Raw genomic sequence first — 15,153 nt, forward strand, 5'->3', positions numbered from 1 at the left:
GACAAATGGTGCAACCAAACAAAGCTTTTTGCTGTGCAATCTGACTTCTATATATACCCAAAGGTAACACATAGAAAAGAAAGATGCTAGAAAAGGTATCCCACCATTTAAATTATTAAATATCAAAACAGTATGGAGCTAAGTATTTTATGCCAAAATCAACTGTCAAAGTATGTAGAACGTATTGAAAACTGTATTCATATATGTAAAAGATACTGTACTTGTTCTGCTGGACTGTATTAGCATTTTGTTTTTTACAGGCACTATTGCCGAAATGAAAATATGTTTTGAATTTATTCTCTGGATAAGGGACTCTCATTACAATCTTTTCTAATCATTCAGAGATACCTCAGAGCCTAAAAAAGGGTTATTGCAGATATTAAGGGGGTATTGTGTGTTTTAATGGGATTAATATAAAACACATAATATTTGAAGGCAAGGATTTAGGAGAAATAGGCGGTCAGTAAAGTTTGTAAAATATCAACATTGCATTTAAATATCAGGAAGCAAAGGCTGCAATTTAGCAAAAATAGGGTTTAACTTTTGGTAAACATGAAGATGTGAGGATAGGCAGTGGTGTTTACATTTGGGCTAAAAAAGTATTTGTTAATCCAAAATCCGGTGGTAGCTAAACTTTTGGTTGTATTTGTAAATAAAACTGCAATTATTTCTTCAGTGGTACAGATTGCACCTTCACATGACAGTGAGATGGAGCAAAATATGCGAGGCAGGCAAAAGCATACATGGGATTTAGAGAGTTGGAGAGTTAAATAAAGCAGATTTGTAAATGGCAGGATACTCTCAGCAACGACGCGGTTCTTGCTCTGAGGCAACCGATCGAGCAGAGCTGCTCAGCGGCACTTGACAACAGCAGTGCTCCCACAATTGTAACCCTCAAATCCAATCAATCGTTGCTCTTTGCATTTCAAGCAGCTCCTGGCTGCCACTGCCTGAAGATAACTATTTTACCACCTCTGTCATGCCTAATTAACAAGTCAGATGTACAATTTAGAAATTTTGCAATTAACCTGCTAAAATATTGCTGGAGGATGCTAATTGTTATGCCAGTTGCCATAAAAGCTCATTTGCATAACTTATGTGTGAAAAACAATTATGAGCGGCGTTCACAGACGCGGTCCACAAACTGCTCCTAGCTACGGATGAGAGGGCCACAAAAACACTTAATTCATTGCCCACAAAATTATGTTCCCCCTTTTCTTAAACAGCATCTGTTTTGTGAAGCTATATTCATAGAAAATCCCCAAATCAACAATTAGAAGCATATGGAAATGTGCGATTACAGTTCTTTTTCTTTCATTGACAACTTCCCCTTTCCCGTGCACGAAGAGCAGGGAAGGGGATGATAAATGCTTCACTGTTCCAATTCCCTTGCACCACAAATAGGAAGTACATTTGGCAGTGCCAGTGAGACTGCCAGCCCACCAGGCAGGAGGCAGCCATTCTCCTCGGCTCTATCTAGTCCTTGCAGTAGCATCACTGGGGGCCACTTGCACAACAAAGAAGCTAAAGTCAATTGTTTCTTCAGTGAATAGGCTTCTGTTCTTCAGCATATATTTACTGAGGCATTTAGGGCAGATTTTTACCATTAAATTGAAGTCTGTAGAACATGGTTGTTGTACAAATATTTACATTAGTGCTGACCACTGCCTTATTGCTGCACTTGGAGAGAACAATATTCCCAACCCTATAAGACTTGTTTCAAAGGCCCCATTTTTTAGTTCTCATGAGAAAAAAAATTAAGTATTGTTTTTATATACATAACCAGTGTATTATTTATATAAATTAGTGACTAAAAGTATATTACTGTCATTTAACCCTCTCATGCTACATTATTTGGAACTGAAAAAGAAATACCCTTCCAAAGGCCATTCTAATTTGCAATTATCTAATAAGTTAACATTCAGCACACTTAAAAAAAACACCACCACAAGCCTCACCCTCCCTCCTCTTCACAAAAAAAGCCCCTGTTTTTAAGTAGGGAACTTGTTTATATTTTTGCAAGTTTCCAGAACCCATTAAACAGAAATACGCTAAATACAGGCGGTGTAGACTTTTATCTCCAACCCAGTGCAATGACATCACATCATTACACACGCACCACAATGCTGCCTACTCCTTTCCAAAATATTAGAGATTTCAAAGTTACATAACAATCATGGTGATTAAACAGCAGCTGTTATGATAATCAGTCAGTAACAGGAAATTGATTTGTTTAGTGCTAACTACAATATTATTAGACTCTCAGTATATTGAAAGGAAGAAATATTTCCTTTATTGAACACAAAATGCCATAAATTTAAGTAAACCAAAATTAGTTCATGTAATACACTGACATCCAAGTATTTATGTATATAGAGCCTATCATTTAATTTTCAGACATTCAATTTCTATACTTGGTCACAGTCAAAAGGTCAAGAACCAACAAGTCAATAAGTTCCCAAGGCTCATATTGATATCACGTCACTGCCCCAACAAATGGAGAGGAAGAAAGAAATAATTCTCAGCAACTCACTGAGGGTGAAATTTACCCCAGTGCAACAGGCTCACTCACACAAGGCCTATGCACTAGTTGAACCTTTAACACTGGACTTAATGGTGCCAAAGGACTTGTATGGGTTCACTGCACTGGGGCAAATTTCACTTACCAGCCAAATCCTTCTCACCCTGAACTCCTGACAAAACTCACATTGACTTCTGAGGGTAAGGATTTCACCCTTAGGGCCCTACCTGCAGTCACTACCGAAACCTACCTACCTACCTGCAGTCACTACCAAAACCTGAGACATTCTGCTTACAAAGGGAGAGAGAGAGATTGCAACAAAGGAAAAAAATAGGAGGTAGAAAATCTGATAGTTCCTACTCTATTTGAATAACAAGTGAAAACTAAAAATACTTCCACTGTATGTTATTACCAGCTGTATCACTGGGTTTTATAGTGACAGGACTGTGCTATAATTTTTGAGAAAACCTCAGCATAAAGCTCCATAAACCGAACCACTCCTGTAATGTATCACCTTATCTAGTGCACAATCATTTCCACAACTTTTCATGTTAGTATAATTTGTTCAAAAATGGTAATAAATATCCTTGAAGTCAAATAAGAATCATTGCACAATCTAGTGTAACTTGTTATTACTAGTGACAGTCATTCCTGCAAGCAGCAGCTAACTTCTAAGAAAATAAGCAAACATCTCAGTGTTATTTAGTACAATTACAAATATTCACTCAAAGCATGAAAAGCTTCTTTAATCAACAAACATTTGTAATCAGTGCTTTAAATATCCTGCCAATTGTGTAATGGTATCTGTGAACAATCACCAGCAAAGTAAAACACCAATCATTGTCTAGTGTGGACAATGTTTTATTTTTTTTAATCATTAAATAAAAATAAATATAAAATCAGGACCCTGTTTTCATTCTGCTACAGGACTGATTCAAAATACTATCATCCCCAATTAATATACAGAAAAGCAAATCCTCTAAGTAAAGCTTAATCTAGTTATCCTTCAATAGATGGGACATCATTTAGGAATACTATAATTTAAGTAATAATAGCCACTAGAAATTGATTTGATAGATTGCTATTTCCTATATTTCTTCATATATAACATATCATAGCAATTTTAATGATACTTAGGACCTCCATAACATTTTACAACTTCAACAGATAGTACAAACATTTGTTGATTAATCCTTACAACGATCCTCAGTAGGAAAATAATATGCCCATTTTATAGAGAGGTCAGCTGAGACACAAATGGTGAAACCCTGGCCCCACTGAAGTCAGTGGCAAAACTTCCATTAACTTCAGTTTTGCCTCTAACTTCAATGGGAACAAGACTGGGCTTCAAATGATTAAAATCCCAAACTTTTAAGCTCCCAGTCCTGTATACTCTATATACTAGATTACACTGCCTTTCGGTGCCCCATAGCCTGCGTTATTAAGGATATAGTTAAGATACGCCTGTTAATGTGTTCATTATTTAGCATTTTTATTCAAGAGGTTGTAACGTGAAAGTGAACGTTTGCTCATTCTTGGCACATTAGGTTACTTCTTATGAGAAAATTTGGTTTTGTGGTTTCAGAAGCTATTCTGTTTCCCATCTAACTCCAAAATGGTTTCATTTTGATAATGAAAGTTTTCAGGTTGTGAATTCCTAATGAAGATTTATTTGTTCAACTAGTTCAGATGGTGGTGGGGATTAAAAATAACCAATTATTTCATTTACAAAAGCAGTTAATGGGCCAATATGGTAACCACATTTCACAAAAAATGTAATAAGGATTCTTAATCAATAGAGAGAAGTCTTTATTCTCCCCTCTATGGGTATGCTTGTAGCTACTATTTATATTACTGGAAGTTACACATGAGCACAGACACCATGGTTTGCATGCCAGTTGTAATGACTTGATAATCTATATGGCTCTGAAGAAGTCACTATAGTTTATTGTGTCTTACGTTATGATGTTAAAAATTCCCCAACAGTGTTAGAAATCAGCTGCCAGAACTATGGAGCCCCACATTGAGAGGCACTGGGGCTTCTTTTTTAATTATTGGGGCTCATCACAAGCATGATCATTCTAAAACTACCCCCTGATTGGCTTTAAGATAATGATCTATGAAGGAGATGTGTACAGTGGAGACGTACAAACCCTCATATCCTACGAGCAATCAGGGAGAGGGCCAGAGATACTAAAAAATTTTCATTGTCCTGCATTACTTCTGTGATATTTTTGTGTATTTCCATAAGAAAGGAGAAACTGAACAACACAACTATATCTAAGAGACACCAGAGTCTGAATTAAAGCTACAAGAGCCAGGAAATTTTGAGCTAAATCAGAGACTATCTTTGACTCATCCCACAGTGCCATAATACTGCAGGGGTCTCAGCACAGTTATCTTACAACTCATATATACTCTAATAAATAGGTTCAATGGGTTGAGTTAAGGGCAGAGTTTAAGCATTAACTCAGAATTTTCCTTGCTTTTATGGATTTAAGTCAACCCCTTAATGTTACTTCAAATATAGTTTTCTGGCAATTGAATAAAATCTATGGCCAGTGTTACAACTTCTTCCTCCCCAAATGATCCCAAATAGATCTGCAATTTACATAAGCCATAATGGAACTTATGGAACAACCCTACAACTGAGTTGGGATGATAAAAGCTCAAGGCCTGATTCCCCAGGTATCCACATTTACCACTGACTTCTGCTGTTCAGCACCTCTGAAATCAGGCCTTTGTTGTGCTAAAACTGGCAAGAACATCAGCCCAGTAATAGTTAGAACTGATCAGAGTTTACAATACAAAGTTGTAAGGTATATCTGAAATAATGCCACAAAAATCAGATGACACAAAGAATTCTAATACTTTTCTTTTTTTAAGGTACAGTAACTGAGAATACAATGAAATTCTTCATGTTCAGTATCTCCCATTAGATCAATTAATATTCAAAGAAAGCCTTTAACATGAAGTTTAAATAATCATAGAAAGAGAAAAAGAATCACCAATGTTCTAGAAGCTTCTCTAGACCTTTCAATCAATTTTATTTATATGCAAAACCAAGAGAAACTCAGAAAAAACAAAGCTCCTCCTGATGCTAAAGCTCTCAATTTACTGACAGGCAAATGGCTTCATGCTGCCACTTAATCTCATTTCTTGCATAATGCCCTCTAATTAGCATATCAAAGTGAATTAATACTTCTAGGGCATTAGCAATGGGAAAATCTGCTCCAGGCTTCACAATAGCAGTTAAGCAAGAGCCAAGAAATCCTCAAAAACACCACAAACCACTTTGCATTGCAAAACTGTTCAATTTATTTATCCTCTCTCTCTAAACACTTTTACCGCACACTGTTTTACTACTGTTCACCAAACAAAATGATAATTGCCAAAGTTACCAGCATCTGTAATGCCTGTTTAGAATCTTAATTTAGATTGTGTAGTGGAAGATCTCTAGATACTTTCATTTGTTCTGTCATATATGTAAACGTATACAGCAAAATGGTTACTCTTTTCAGTTTTTTTAAATTCAGAGTAATATTATTTAATCCATTTTTGTACCTACAATAAATAAATAAAAATCAAATCATACTTGAAAAGCCACCTGCTGGACAATTCAGACTAAGAGATTAGCTTTAAAATTGATGCATAACATAAATATAACAAGAAGTTTTGACCTGTAAACAAATGATAGAGAAACTCCCAAAATGATTGATTTGTAGTATTATAGGACCCATGTTATTCAGTGATTCTGATATTGGTACAACAATTTCACATGACTGTGTAACTTGAAATAGGATTTCTCTTTAACAACAGAATTTAAATAAAAAACACTAAGATGAAATAAGAAAAATAAATTCATAATGATTTTGTTTATATGCTTCTGTGCAAAATGTTGTTTCAACTCTTTTTAGCAATAAATATGCACTGCAATATGCTGCTGCAAATAATTATTTTTTCTTTAAAAAAATCAGTCTACTTTCAATAACAGACTATTTAGTTTGTAAAATATGTGTTATAATTTATAACCAAAGACTGAAGAGATCAGAAACTTCATAATCTCTGAACTAATTTATCACTCATCGCCAGAAGATTCTGTAAAAATTAGGCTACAAAGAAAAAAAACCCCAGAAAACAACTCCAAAACAAAATAAAAAACAAACAAGTAAGCATAATCTAAACCTTTGGCTAGAGCTTAAGTGCTCATGTAAGGCTAATGATAAGATGAGGAAGAAAATGTCAAGTTCAGTGGTGTTTGCTATGTTTCTATTTACAGCTTATAAACAATAAGAATAAAGTTTTGGAAGTCACAAATGAAAATACTACAGCTATTTAGCTAGCATTTTCCCCCTTTCTAAAGAATATGCATAGCCCCTATTGAAAAATATAAATAGTATTCAAGCACGGAGCTTCATTTCCCTTCAGATGTAACTCCCTTGTTTACTTAGGTTGTAAAGATAACACCGTGGAATAGCTCTAATGTCCAGCTGAAAAGCGTAATTCATCAGTTTGGTTGATGTACTACTCTAACTTTATAAAAGCAGGAACTATAGGAGCTGACACAAACTTTAATAATTTATATTAAATATTGATGTGAATTATTTACTCCATTCATACTTAAAGACATGAATTGCCTACCAGAGAAAAGCAAATGTGACAAAAGGTCAACATGATGGTGAAAAAAGGCAGGCTGTGTCAGGCATGTGTTATCTGAACCATGCTGATCACCTTGATAAGCGAATAGCATTAAACATGACTGCTGAGAAAACAAACAAAGCATTCTTCTCATGGTGTCAATTCACAGAATACAAACAACTACATCTAATTCCATCAATTATACAAGAAAAGAAAAACTCAGGTCCCTATTTATTTTGACTAGTTAGTATACGAACTTATTATTCATTCTTATTTTACTTAAAATAATCACATGTGACACTCACAGAACTGTAAAACAGTTTAAAAATTTCAGAATAAATATAAGCTAAACAATCTTGCTTTATTGCATTATATATTAATAATATATATTGCTTGTGTATTTAAACCTTTTATTACATTTGAAGCAATTTCATATTTTCATTCTGCATATACTTGACTAAGGTAGATTGCAATATACATTAACGTTTCACACAAATTAATATTTAAATTGAATCAGGCTAGCATAATATCCAAATCATGGAAGTGTGTATCTTTCACTGAAAGCTGTACAAACCTGGTTGACAAATCTATTACATTTGTAAAATACGGGATGGCCTTGGATGGCTCGGATCACTACCTACTATTATATTTATTTAATCCAAATAAAAAATAAATTATTTAAATTACTGTGATCATAAAATAAACCTGGTGGTAGCTCATAATCATTTTAAAATATTTACAAATGTGCAAGCTTGTTTAATATTCAAGAACAAAATGAAACCCTCTAAAAATGAGGCAGAAAATAAAAGAATTACTTGCTCATACTGAGTTAGTATTGAAAAATAGGTCTAATTTTATCTTGGGGGGGAGGAGGGGAGATGGTCTGGAAACAGATCCTTGTAATCAAGTGAAAGCTTGTGTGTTATTTAAATATATGAAGGAGCTCCTAAATGGCTTGGCGTAAAGGTAGTATGCAGTAACAAGTCCTCTAAGACAAAATGTCAGATGTTTTGTTGGGGGGGAAGGGGTGGAAATCACAAAAGCCGTTCTTTTTCTTGGCCTAAATAAATTAGATACATAAATAAATAAATAAATAAATCTCACACTGGCTAAAGAACCACCATGGAAATGGCATTTTGTCTCTATGTAGGTTTGGAACGGATGACAAAATGGCAATCAGATATTTAATTCAATTTAATTTTTACTAGTAAAACATTTATGAGGCAAAGTGATACCATTACCATTAAGGTGGTGTAAGTAGCGTAACATACTATTGGATGTAATGAATTGGAATATGTTTAATAATAAATACTTTTTAAAATATACCATTTAAGAATTTTGTGATATTTTAGTTGATTATTCCTTAAAATTCTGAATATTAAAAGAAAAAAATCCCACACGAAAATAAAGATGTAGATTTTTAATCCACATTGTTCATTTTCTAACCTACTCAAAGTAAATTAAAAATTATACTAAAGGGCTTGATAAGGACATATGAGGACTGCATATTCCTATTCTTTTTAAATATCTCAATTGAATAACATTGCAATTTCATATTTTAAAAATAGCTAACAGATAAATTATAATAATGTTATTATACTGTTCCACAATTATCTTTTAACATTTAATTAGGGATTGTTTTATTTTATTGCAAATTGTTGGCATTATATGATAGTTTTCAAATACTGAAAAGTTAAAATGAATTTAATGTAAGAAAATAATCTTGCAGTTCAGTTAAAAAGATCCAAATTGAGGGAGGGGTTGATATTTTCAAATTCTTACTGCAAGCGGGGGAAAATATGAAGCCTTTCCAATGCTGGTTATATAATGGCCACTTTGGCTGATATACTGTGAAATCCTTAGAGGTGTTCCTGAAAACTCCAAAGAATTGGGCCATGTAAGAGTTTTGCTGTGGAGTGAGGGCATGAGATAGCCCTTTAATCATCAGAATGGCGATGGATGGCTAGTTACAGTTGTAGCAATAAAAATAAAGGTTTCAGCTTACAAGGCGAATAGCAAGAAATTAATCTCATTGTTAACTTCACTATTCATCTGTTTACCATATCTAAAAATCTTTTCATCCTTCAAAACAAAACTCTGCATGAAGGCAGAACATTTTTAATCATCATTTTCCCCCCCTCTCTCTTTAGACATAAAAAATAGTCCAACCAGCCCAACCAGCCAAGCAGGCCTTTCTCTTCCCCTGCGGACACCTCCTGCAGTCGAGAAGTTCATTAAGTTTTATGATCTTCCCAAGTCAGTCCTGCTTATAAGCCTCAGAAAGGCCACAAATCTGGCAAACCATCATGTATGCCATTAGGCATTACTAGTAAATGAATGCTATTTAGGGTTTGTGGTGACAGTAAATTAGGGTTTGGTTGGCAGCTGTCATTGTTTGGATTTTTTTTAACATAATTTTTAAAAACAACATAAAAAGGCAAGAAACTATGATGGTACAGATCATCTATCAGTACAGCTCAATAATATGGAATTCCACTGGGAAATAACTGCAATTCCCTAACCATTTTTTAAGAACATCAGAATTAATATATTTTCAGTTATATCTGCATACGTAAATATAATACTTCAGGTATAGAAATTTACTAAAGTGTAAGGATAATCAGATTCTGAATCTAAGCTTTTCTTAACAGTAAACAATGTACATACAAAATGAAATACATACATCAGACTATGATATCGATAGGAGGACAGAAAGATTGATACAAAGGTATGCAACAGATGTGACTCCACATTAAGCATACAACTTAAGATTCTGGAGTGACATCTATTAGAACAGATACAGATAAAAATGTAACATAACGCGGCCACTAGACAGACCCATTTTTCTTATCTTCCTATTTTACTAGAGGGGCTTCAGGAAAACTTTGGGGCTCAATTTTCTTTGTATTAATTAAATAAATAAGTGGCAGTTAGTCATCTTTATGAAAACCTGCTACCCGGTGGCTACCTATAGGAATGCACATACCAATATATGTTTATTTGTTTGTTTTAAAGTTGATTTATACAGAACACAGTATTTTTTTTAAATGTAAAAATAAATGTCAGATTAGATTTTGTAATTAATTACTTTGAACATGATGAAATATCTCACAGAAAAACTCTTCAGCTACCTAGTTCTAAATAAGGCAGAGGGAAAAATCTTTAATAAACATAATGCATCTACTAACCCCTGAGGAAATGTATTTTGAGATCCACAAGCATCTGATATGGTTAATTCACCTGGAATCGGGGGTTCCCCTAAACATTCTCGTTCTACCAATTTAGCAAAATCCTCACTAGCTATGCTGAACAATAATAATCCGCCAGCAAAGTATTAAAAATGAATGCAATTAAATATAAAAATGTCTGCACAGTTGCATTACTTACTTCCTTATTTCTGAAAAGACTTGACTGAAATTACACTTTATGCAGAGGCTAGATTCTTTCTGTCTCCTTAAACTAGGTAGGGATAAACCATGACAGTAATTTCCATTACTAACACTAAGGTAAACTTTTCCTCAGATTATAAATAATTAAGTATTGAGGCACAATCCAATTGCATCTTGATTAAATTATTTTGAGCAAAAGGCAGTGAAGACCAATGGGGGAGAACCCCTACTTAAATTGCATTCCAAACTGTTTACCCTACAAATTCAGAATTGTTTGGCAATAGATGAGTATTTGCACTTTTTTTCTCATTGAAACAGATCAGAGAAAATATGCTAGAAATTACTTTCACATTTGCTTTGCTTTGGTAACACTTACTAATGTCTATACAGTCATTTAATCTCAACTGGGAGATCCTGAGTGAATATCCCCCTATGGGAACAGTTTGGAGGGGGGTGGATTTACCTCCATCAATCACTCAGTGCATAATCCTATCCCTTCCCAGTTGCTGGGGCTGGCAGGATCTCGCCTTTGGCCAGACGGACGCCTTCACTCTTTGTTGGCTCTTAGCTATTTTACAAAAGAGATAACTTGCAAACTTGGCTCCACAAGTCAAGACACAAAAGCAAGATCTCAATTTACAAATTATCACTGAAATCCCCAGAAACATCTGAAATCACAAAATCTCTTCCCTTGTCAGTTTCCTTCTCGCTTCTGAAACAGCAATGGCCTTACCAAGCACCCACTGCCAGTAATCCCCGTCTCTGAAAAGAGACTTGTTTTTAATTCTCAACTCACCTCTGACATGTGGTTGACTATACTTTCCTTTCAAAGCAGTGAGGCTAAGCCCTGTGCAAATAAGTGATCGCAGGACCTACGCCTTCTTAATTGAAATCTGCCTGCTGCAAAATGTCTAAACATCAAAGGCAGGTTGCTTGGTTAGCTCTGGAGCTGGCTGGGCAAAAAGTTTAGAAAAAGACAAGAAAACAAATATAAACCAAAGCGGGGGGGTGGGAGGGGTTAACTGTGATCAAGGCACAAAGGGTGTATGTGTGTGGCGTAGGGAGGGGGGGAAATCATTCCCCTTATCCAGAGCAATATAATGCAATATAAAGCAGAATCAATCTTAATATTCACAACACAGTCAATACCCCAGTGCTTAGCTGTCAGCAGAAACTGAAGTGGAGTCCTGATAGCAAGGAAACCTTTGGACATTAAGCAGCATAATTTACTGAGAACTATGCACTTTTGGGTTTCTTAGTTAAGATTCACTGTGATTTAATGTTTGATGTCTTATTCTGTAGTCATATGTTGTTGTTGTTGTTTTTTTTTGTCTTCAGACTGCAATTGAGAACTATAATTTTCAAGAATAACTAAAAAGGTAGCATACAGATTTTTTTTAAAAGTTAGTCAGACCTTAATAATGCTCTTGCTTCTCATAATATTACATACAATACTTTTCAAAATCCTCCCCTCTAAAAAGTGACTAATTTTTCTCCACTTAAAGTCAGTGGGGTCAAAGAACATACACACAAGCTGTTATAAAGTTTCAATGTGTCTTAACAATATATCTTAACAAAATTAGTTTGTCAACACTTTTGGGAAGAAAAATTCTGGTGTTTAAAATATTATTGCATCAAAAAAAATTATGACTTTGCTGTGCTCCCTACAAACAAATATTGGCAGAAAGCATTCTACCACTTTTACACTCTTAACTTCACTCTGTACAGTCTAGTTGTTAATGCTCTTGTATCCTCAGCATCAACAGCATTTTTGTTCTGTTTTCTTTTAAAATGTGATGCATCCAGACAGAATGGTATATTTAGACGTGTTAATGCTTACAAAGTTTACTGATCCCTTTAACATGTTCTGTATTATATGAAAAATTATTTTGTATAGCACATTAATTATATATATCAGATTAATGTTTGTACAGCACTTGAAAGATGAAAAGTGCTATATAAATGGTAAGTGTTATTGTTATAAGAAAAATATTATATATCTAGGTTAAACCCCTAATGCACTTTTAACCTGAATGTTTAGAACAAGCTCAAGAACTAGAATTCTAAATAATACACTGTTAAAATGGGTATTACATTTTGTTACCACAGTTACCTGAAATGCTCTTTTCAAAATCTTAACTGTAAATATATAAAAGTATATGCTACTAATTTGCTTCTACCCTTTTTTAGTCCATATTATTGAAATACATCTTCTAGAAAACTTCAGGGGTGTTTTTTGCTATAATTTTTTGTCTACAGATATATGGATATGAATAGCAATATCTACAGACAGAAATACTCATGTACATATATAACCCTCACAATGTAAATGTATATAAAAATAAATGCATTATATACAACACCGTACATCCGTATGTATGTGAACATGCGTGGACATATTTATACACAGATACACACACATCCTTTAGCATTTCTTAAGACTACAGTTAATTTCCTACATAATGTACTAGTTTGAATCTGTCAACTGAATGTGTCCAATAACATATATTCTGTTAATTGCACAGAGAAACAATAAGGTGGCCCGAGTCAAACAGAAAGTTGCCGGCTATGTTTTTTCCCTTGCTCTCTACTCTGCATTGCAATTGGCTTCTCCAATCTCACATTGCTCCTTTAAGAAATTGACATACAAACAAGACAGAGAGAGGGGGAGAGAGCCTGGTTGCTCGGTGTTACTTCCCTGATTGCAGCCAGAGGGGGAATTTACTCTGTGGACGGTGACACACGATCATTTTCATCTACATTTCATTTTACATCGGGATTATGAATTGTAAAATTTGCTCCAGATTTATTACATTCTCCCCCTCCCCTCCCAAGATCTGAAGCAGGAAAGGAGGCAATGATCAAAGATGGCTGCGGTGCCTAAAGCAGCTCCCAGGCTCGCAGAATCTAAGTCGAGAAGTATTGCAATGTTTACCTATTTGGAGTTCGATTTAAAGCCACGTTACTCCTGGTCTCTTACCTGTTTTCTCTTTGATTTCACACAGGACACTGAACAGAGCAGGCTTCATTCGGTGGCAGTTCAGTGCATGCTTTCTGAAAAACAGATAGGAAAAAACAAATGTATTAACAAAAGCTATTTGATAATATGGCGTCTTTCCACAATAAAATGATTTAATTGTGTCTCTGCATTTTACTGTTAATATATTCCATGGAAAGTAATAGGAAGCAAAGTTAATTACAAGTGACAAGGAATCTTTGGCTACAGCTTTTGGCTGCGAGTGGGGGAGGTACATATTTGCCCTGTAGACTACCAGGCAACATAATCATATTGTGTGCAAAGTAGCAAACATTAAGAAGAAATGTGAGGATATTTAAATTCAGGGACAAGAGGAGCAAATAAAAGGGAGTTTCAAATGCCTTCTCTCATTTATCACCAAAGCAGGGACTTGGTGACAAGTAAAAGATCCAGGTAGCCCCAGCCTGCCTGCCACTTGCAGACTTGTGACACTCACAGAAGTTTGGTTTTAAAGCCATGTTTAAAAGGTTTCTTTTCATCTGTTTATTTTTAAGTCAAATTAGCTTTATGTAAATTCCCTGGTATACTAAGTGTATACATCAAAGCCTGTCTCGAGTACTTTCCATTCCTCTACATTAGAACTGATTTGTTACAGGGGAGAACTTCCAGAGTTCATATTCTTTGTTTTGTATTTACTGTGATTTCAAACATTGAGGGTTTTCTCCCTGAAGCAATATCTTGTCAGCTTTGTAATTCATCTGCCACCACTTCAGGGGCAGGAGAGAAGGAAAGAAAAAAAGTTACACTTCTTAACAAGAAATCAAAGTCTCCCGAAGAACAAATATTGCGGGATGGTGATTTTTAAATGAGTGTCAACCAGATAGTGTCTAAAGACATAGAAATGGAAATGGGAATATCTGAGCAACAGCCTTCCACGCATAGGTGTAGATAAAATGGAACAGAAAACAATGGTACAAGCATCACATATTTATATTTTACAAATAATTAATAGCAACTTTGATTTTGCCTTTGCTGCTTGCAATTTCTCCTACAGTATTAAGTTGCTCTAATTGTGAGACGCCTGGTCTCTGCAGAGGAGCAGGAGGGAGAGAAACAAAAACCACACACACACACAAAAAGACAAGGTTTAATTAGACGAAACCAACTTTGCTTGTGCCTCATCCAGGCTTTGGTCAGTGATGGTCATGATCTGATGGAGGATGTCTCCGATGTCCTGCTTTCTGCCGTCGCCGTCTGCCCCTTCATGTCCATGGGGAGGAGGCAGAGCCATCCCCCCCTGTACCGAGTGGCCAGCCAGGTTCACACCGGCCAGAGTCTGCAACATCCTGGACTGATCATCCATACCTCCTACCGCAGCCCAATCAATGCACTTTCAGAGATAGCAGCAGGAGAAACGGCGAAAACAGCCTCACAATCAGAGGAAGGAGGTTTGTGCTTAGAAAAGAAAATGCAAATAAATCTCTGGCTCTTGTAGTCAATTTCAGTTCCTGTTTGTTGTTATTTTGCTATCGCAAATTTAAAAAAAAAAATCAGTATTTAGTATTTCACCGGATCTCAGTTGTTTATTCCACTCTCTTCTTTCCAATGCAGTAAATCACTCCCTTCTT

General features: G+C 35.2%; 1 protein-coding gene across 3 annotated transcripts in view; it reads right to left on the reverse strand.

Moving 5' to 3' along the window:
- Positions 1–14,888, reverse strand: part of PBX3 (PBX homeobox 3) — a 155,692-nt gene extending 140,804 nt beyond the window's left edge. For all 3 annotated transcript variants that reach the window (XM_065418746.1, XM_065418745.1, XM_065418747.1), the window contains exons 1-2: positions 14,692–14,888; positions 13,529–13,602 (exon numbers count right to left, since the gene is read on the reverse strand). In XM_065418746.1, the coding sequence (XP_065274818.1) occupies positions 13,529–13,602; positions 14,692–14,888 (271 nt within the window). The remainder of the gene's footprint in view (positions 1–13,528; positions 13,603–14,691) is intronic.
- Positions 14,889–15,153: the final 265 nt, after the last annotated feature.

Source organism: Emys orbicularis, chromosome 18 (genome assembly GCF_028017835.1).
Source record: "Emys orbicularis isolate rEmyOrb1 chromosome 18, rEmyOrb1.hap1, whole genome shotgun sequence".
In the NCBI taxonomy this organism is placed as follows: domain Eukaryota; kingdom Metazoa; phylum Chordata; order Testudines; family Emydidae; genus Emys; species Emys orbicularis.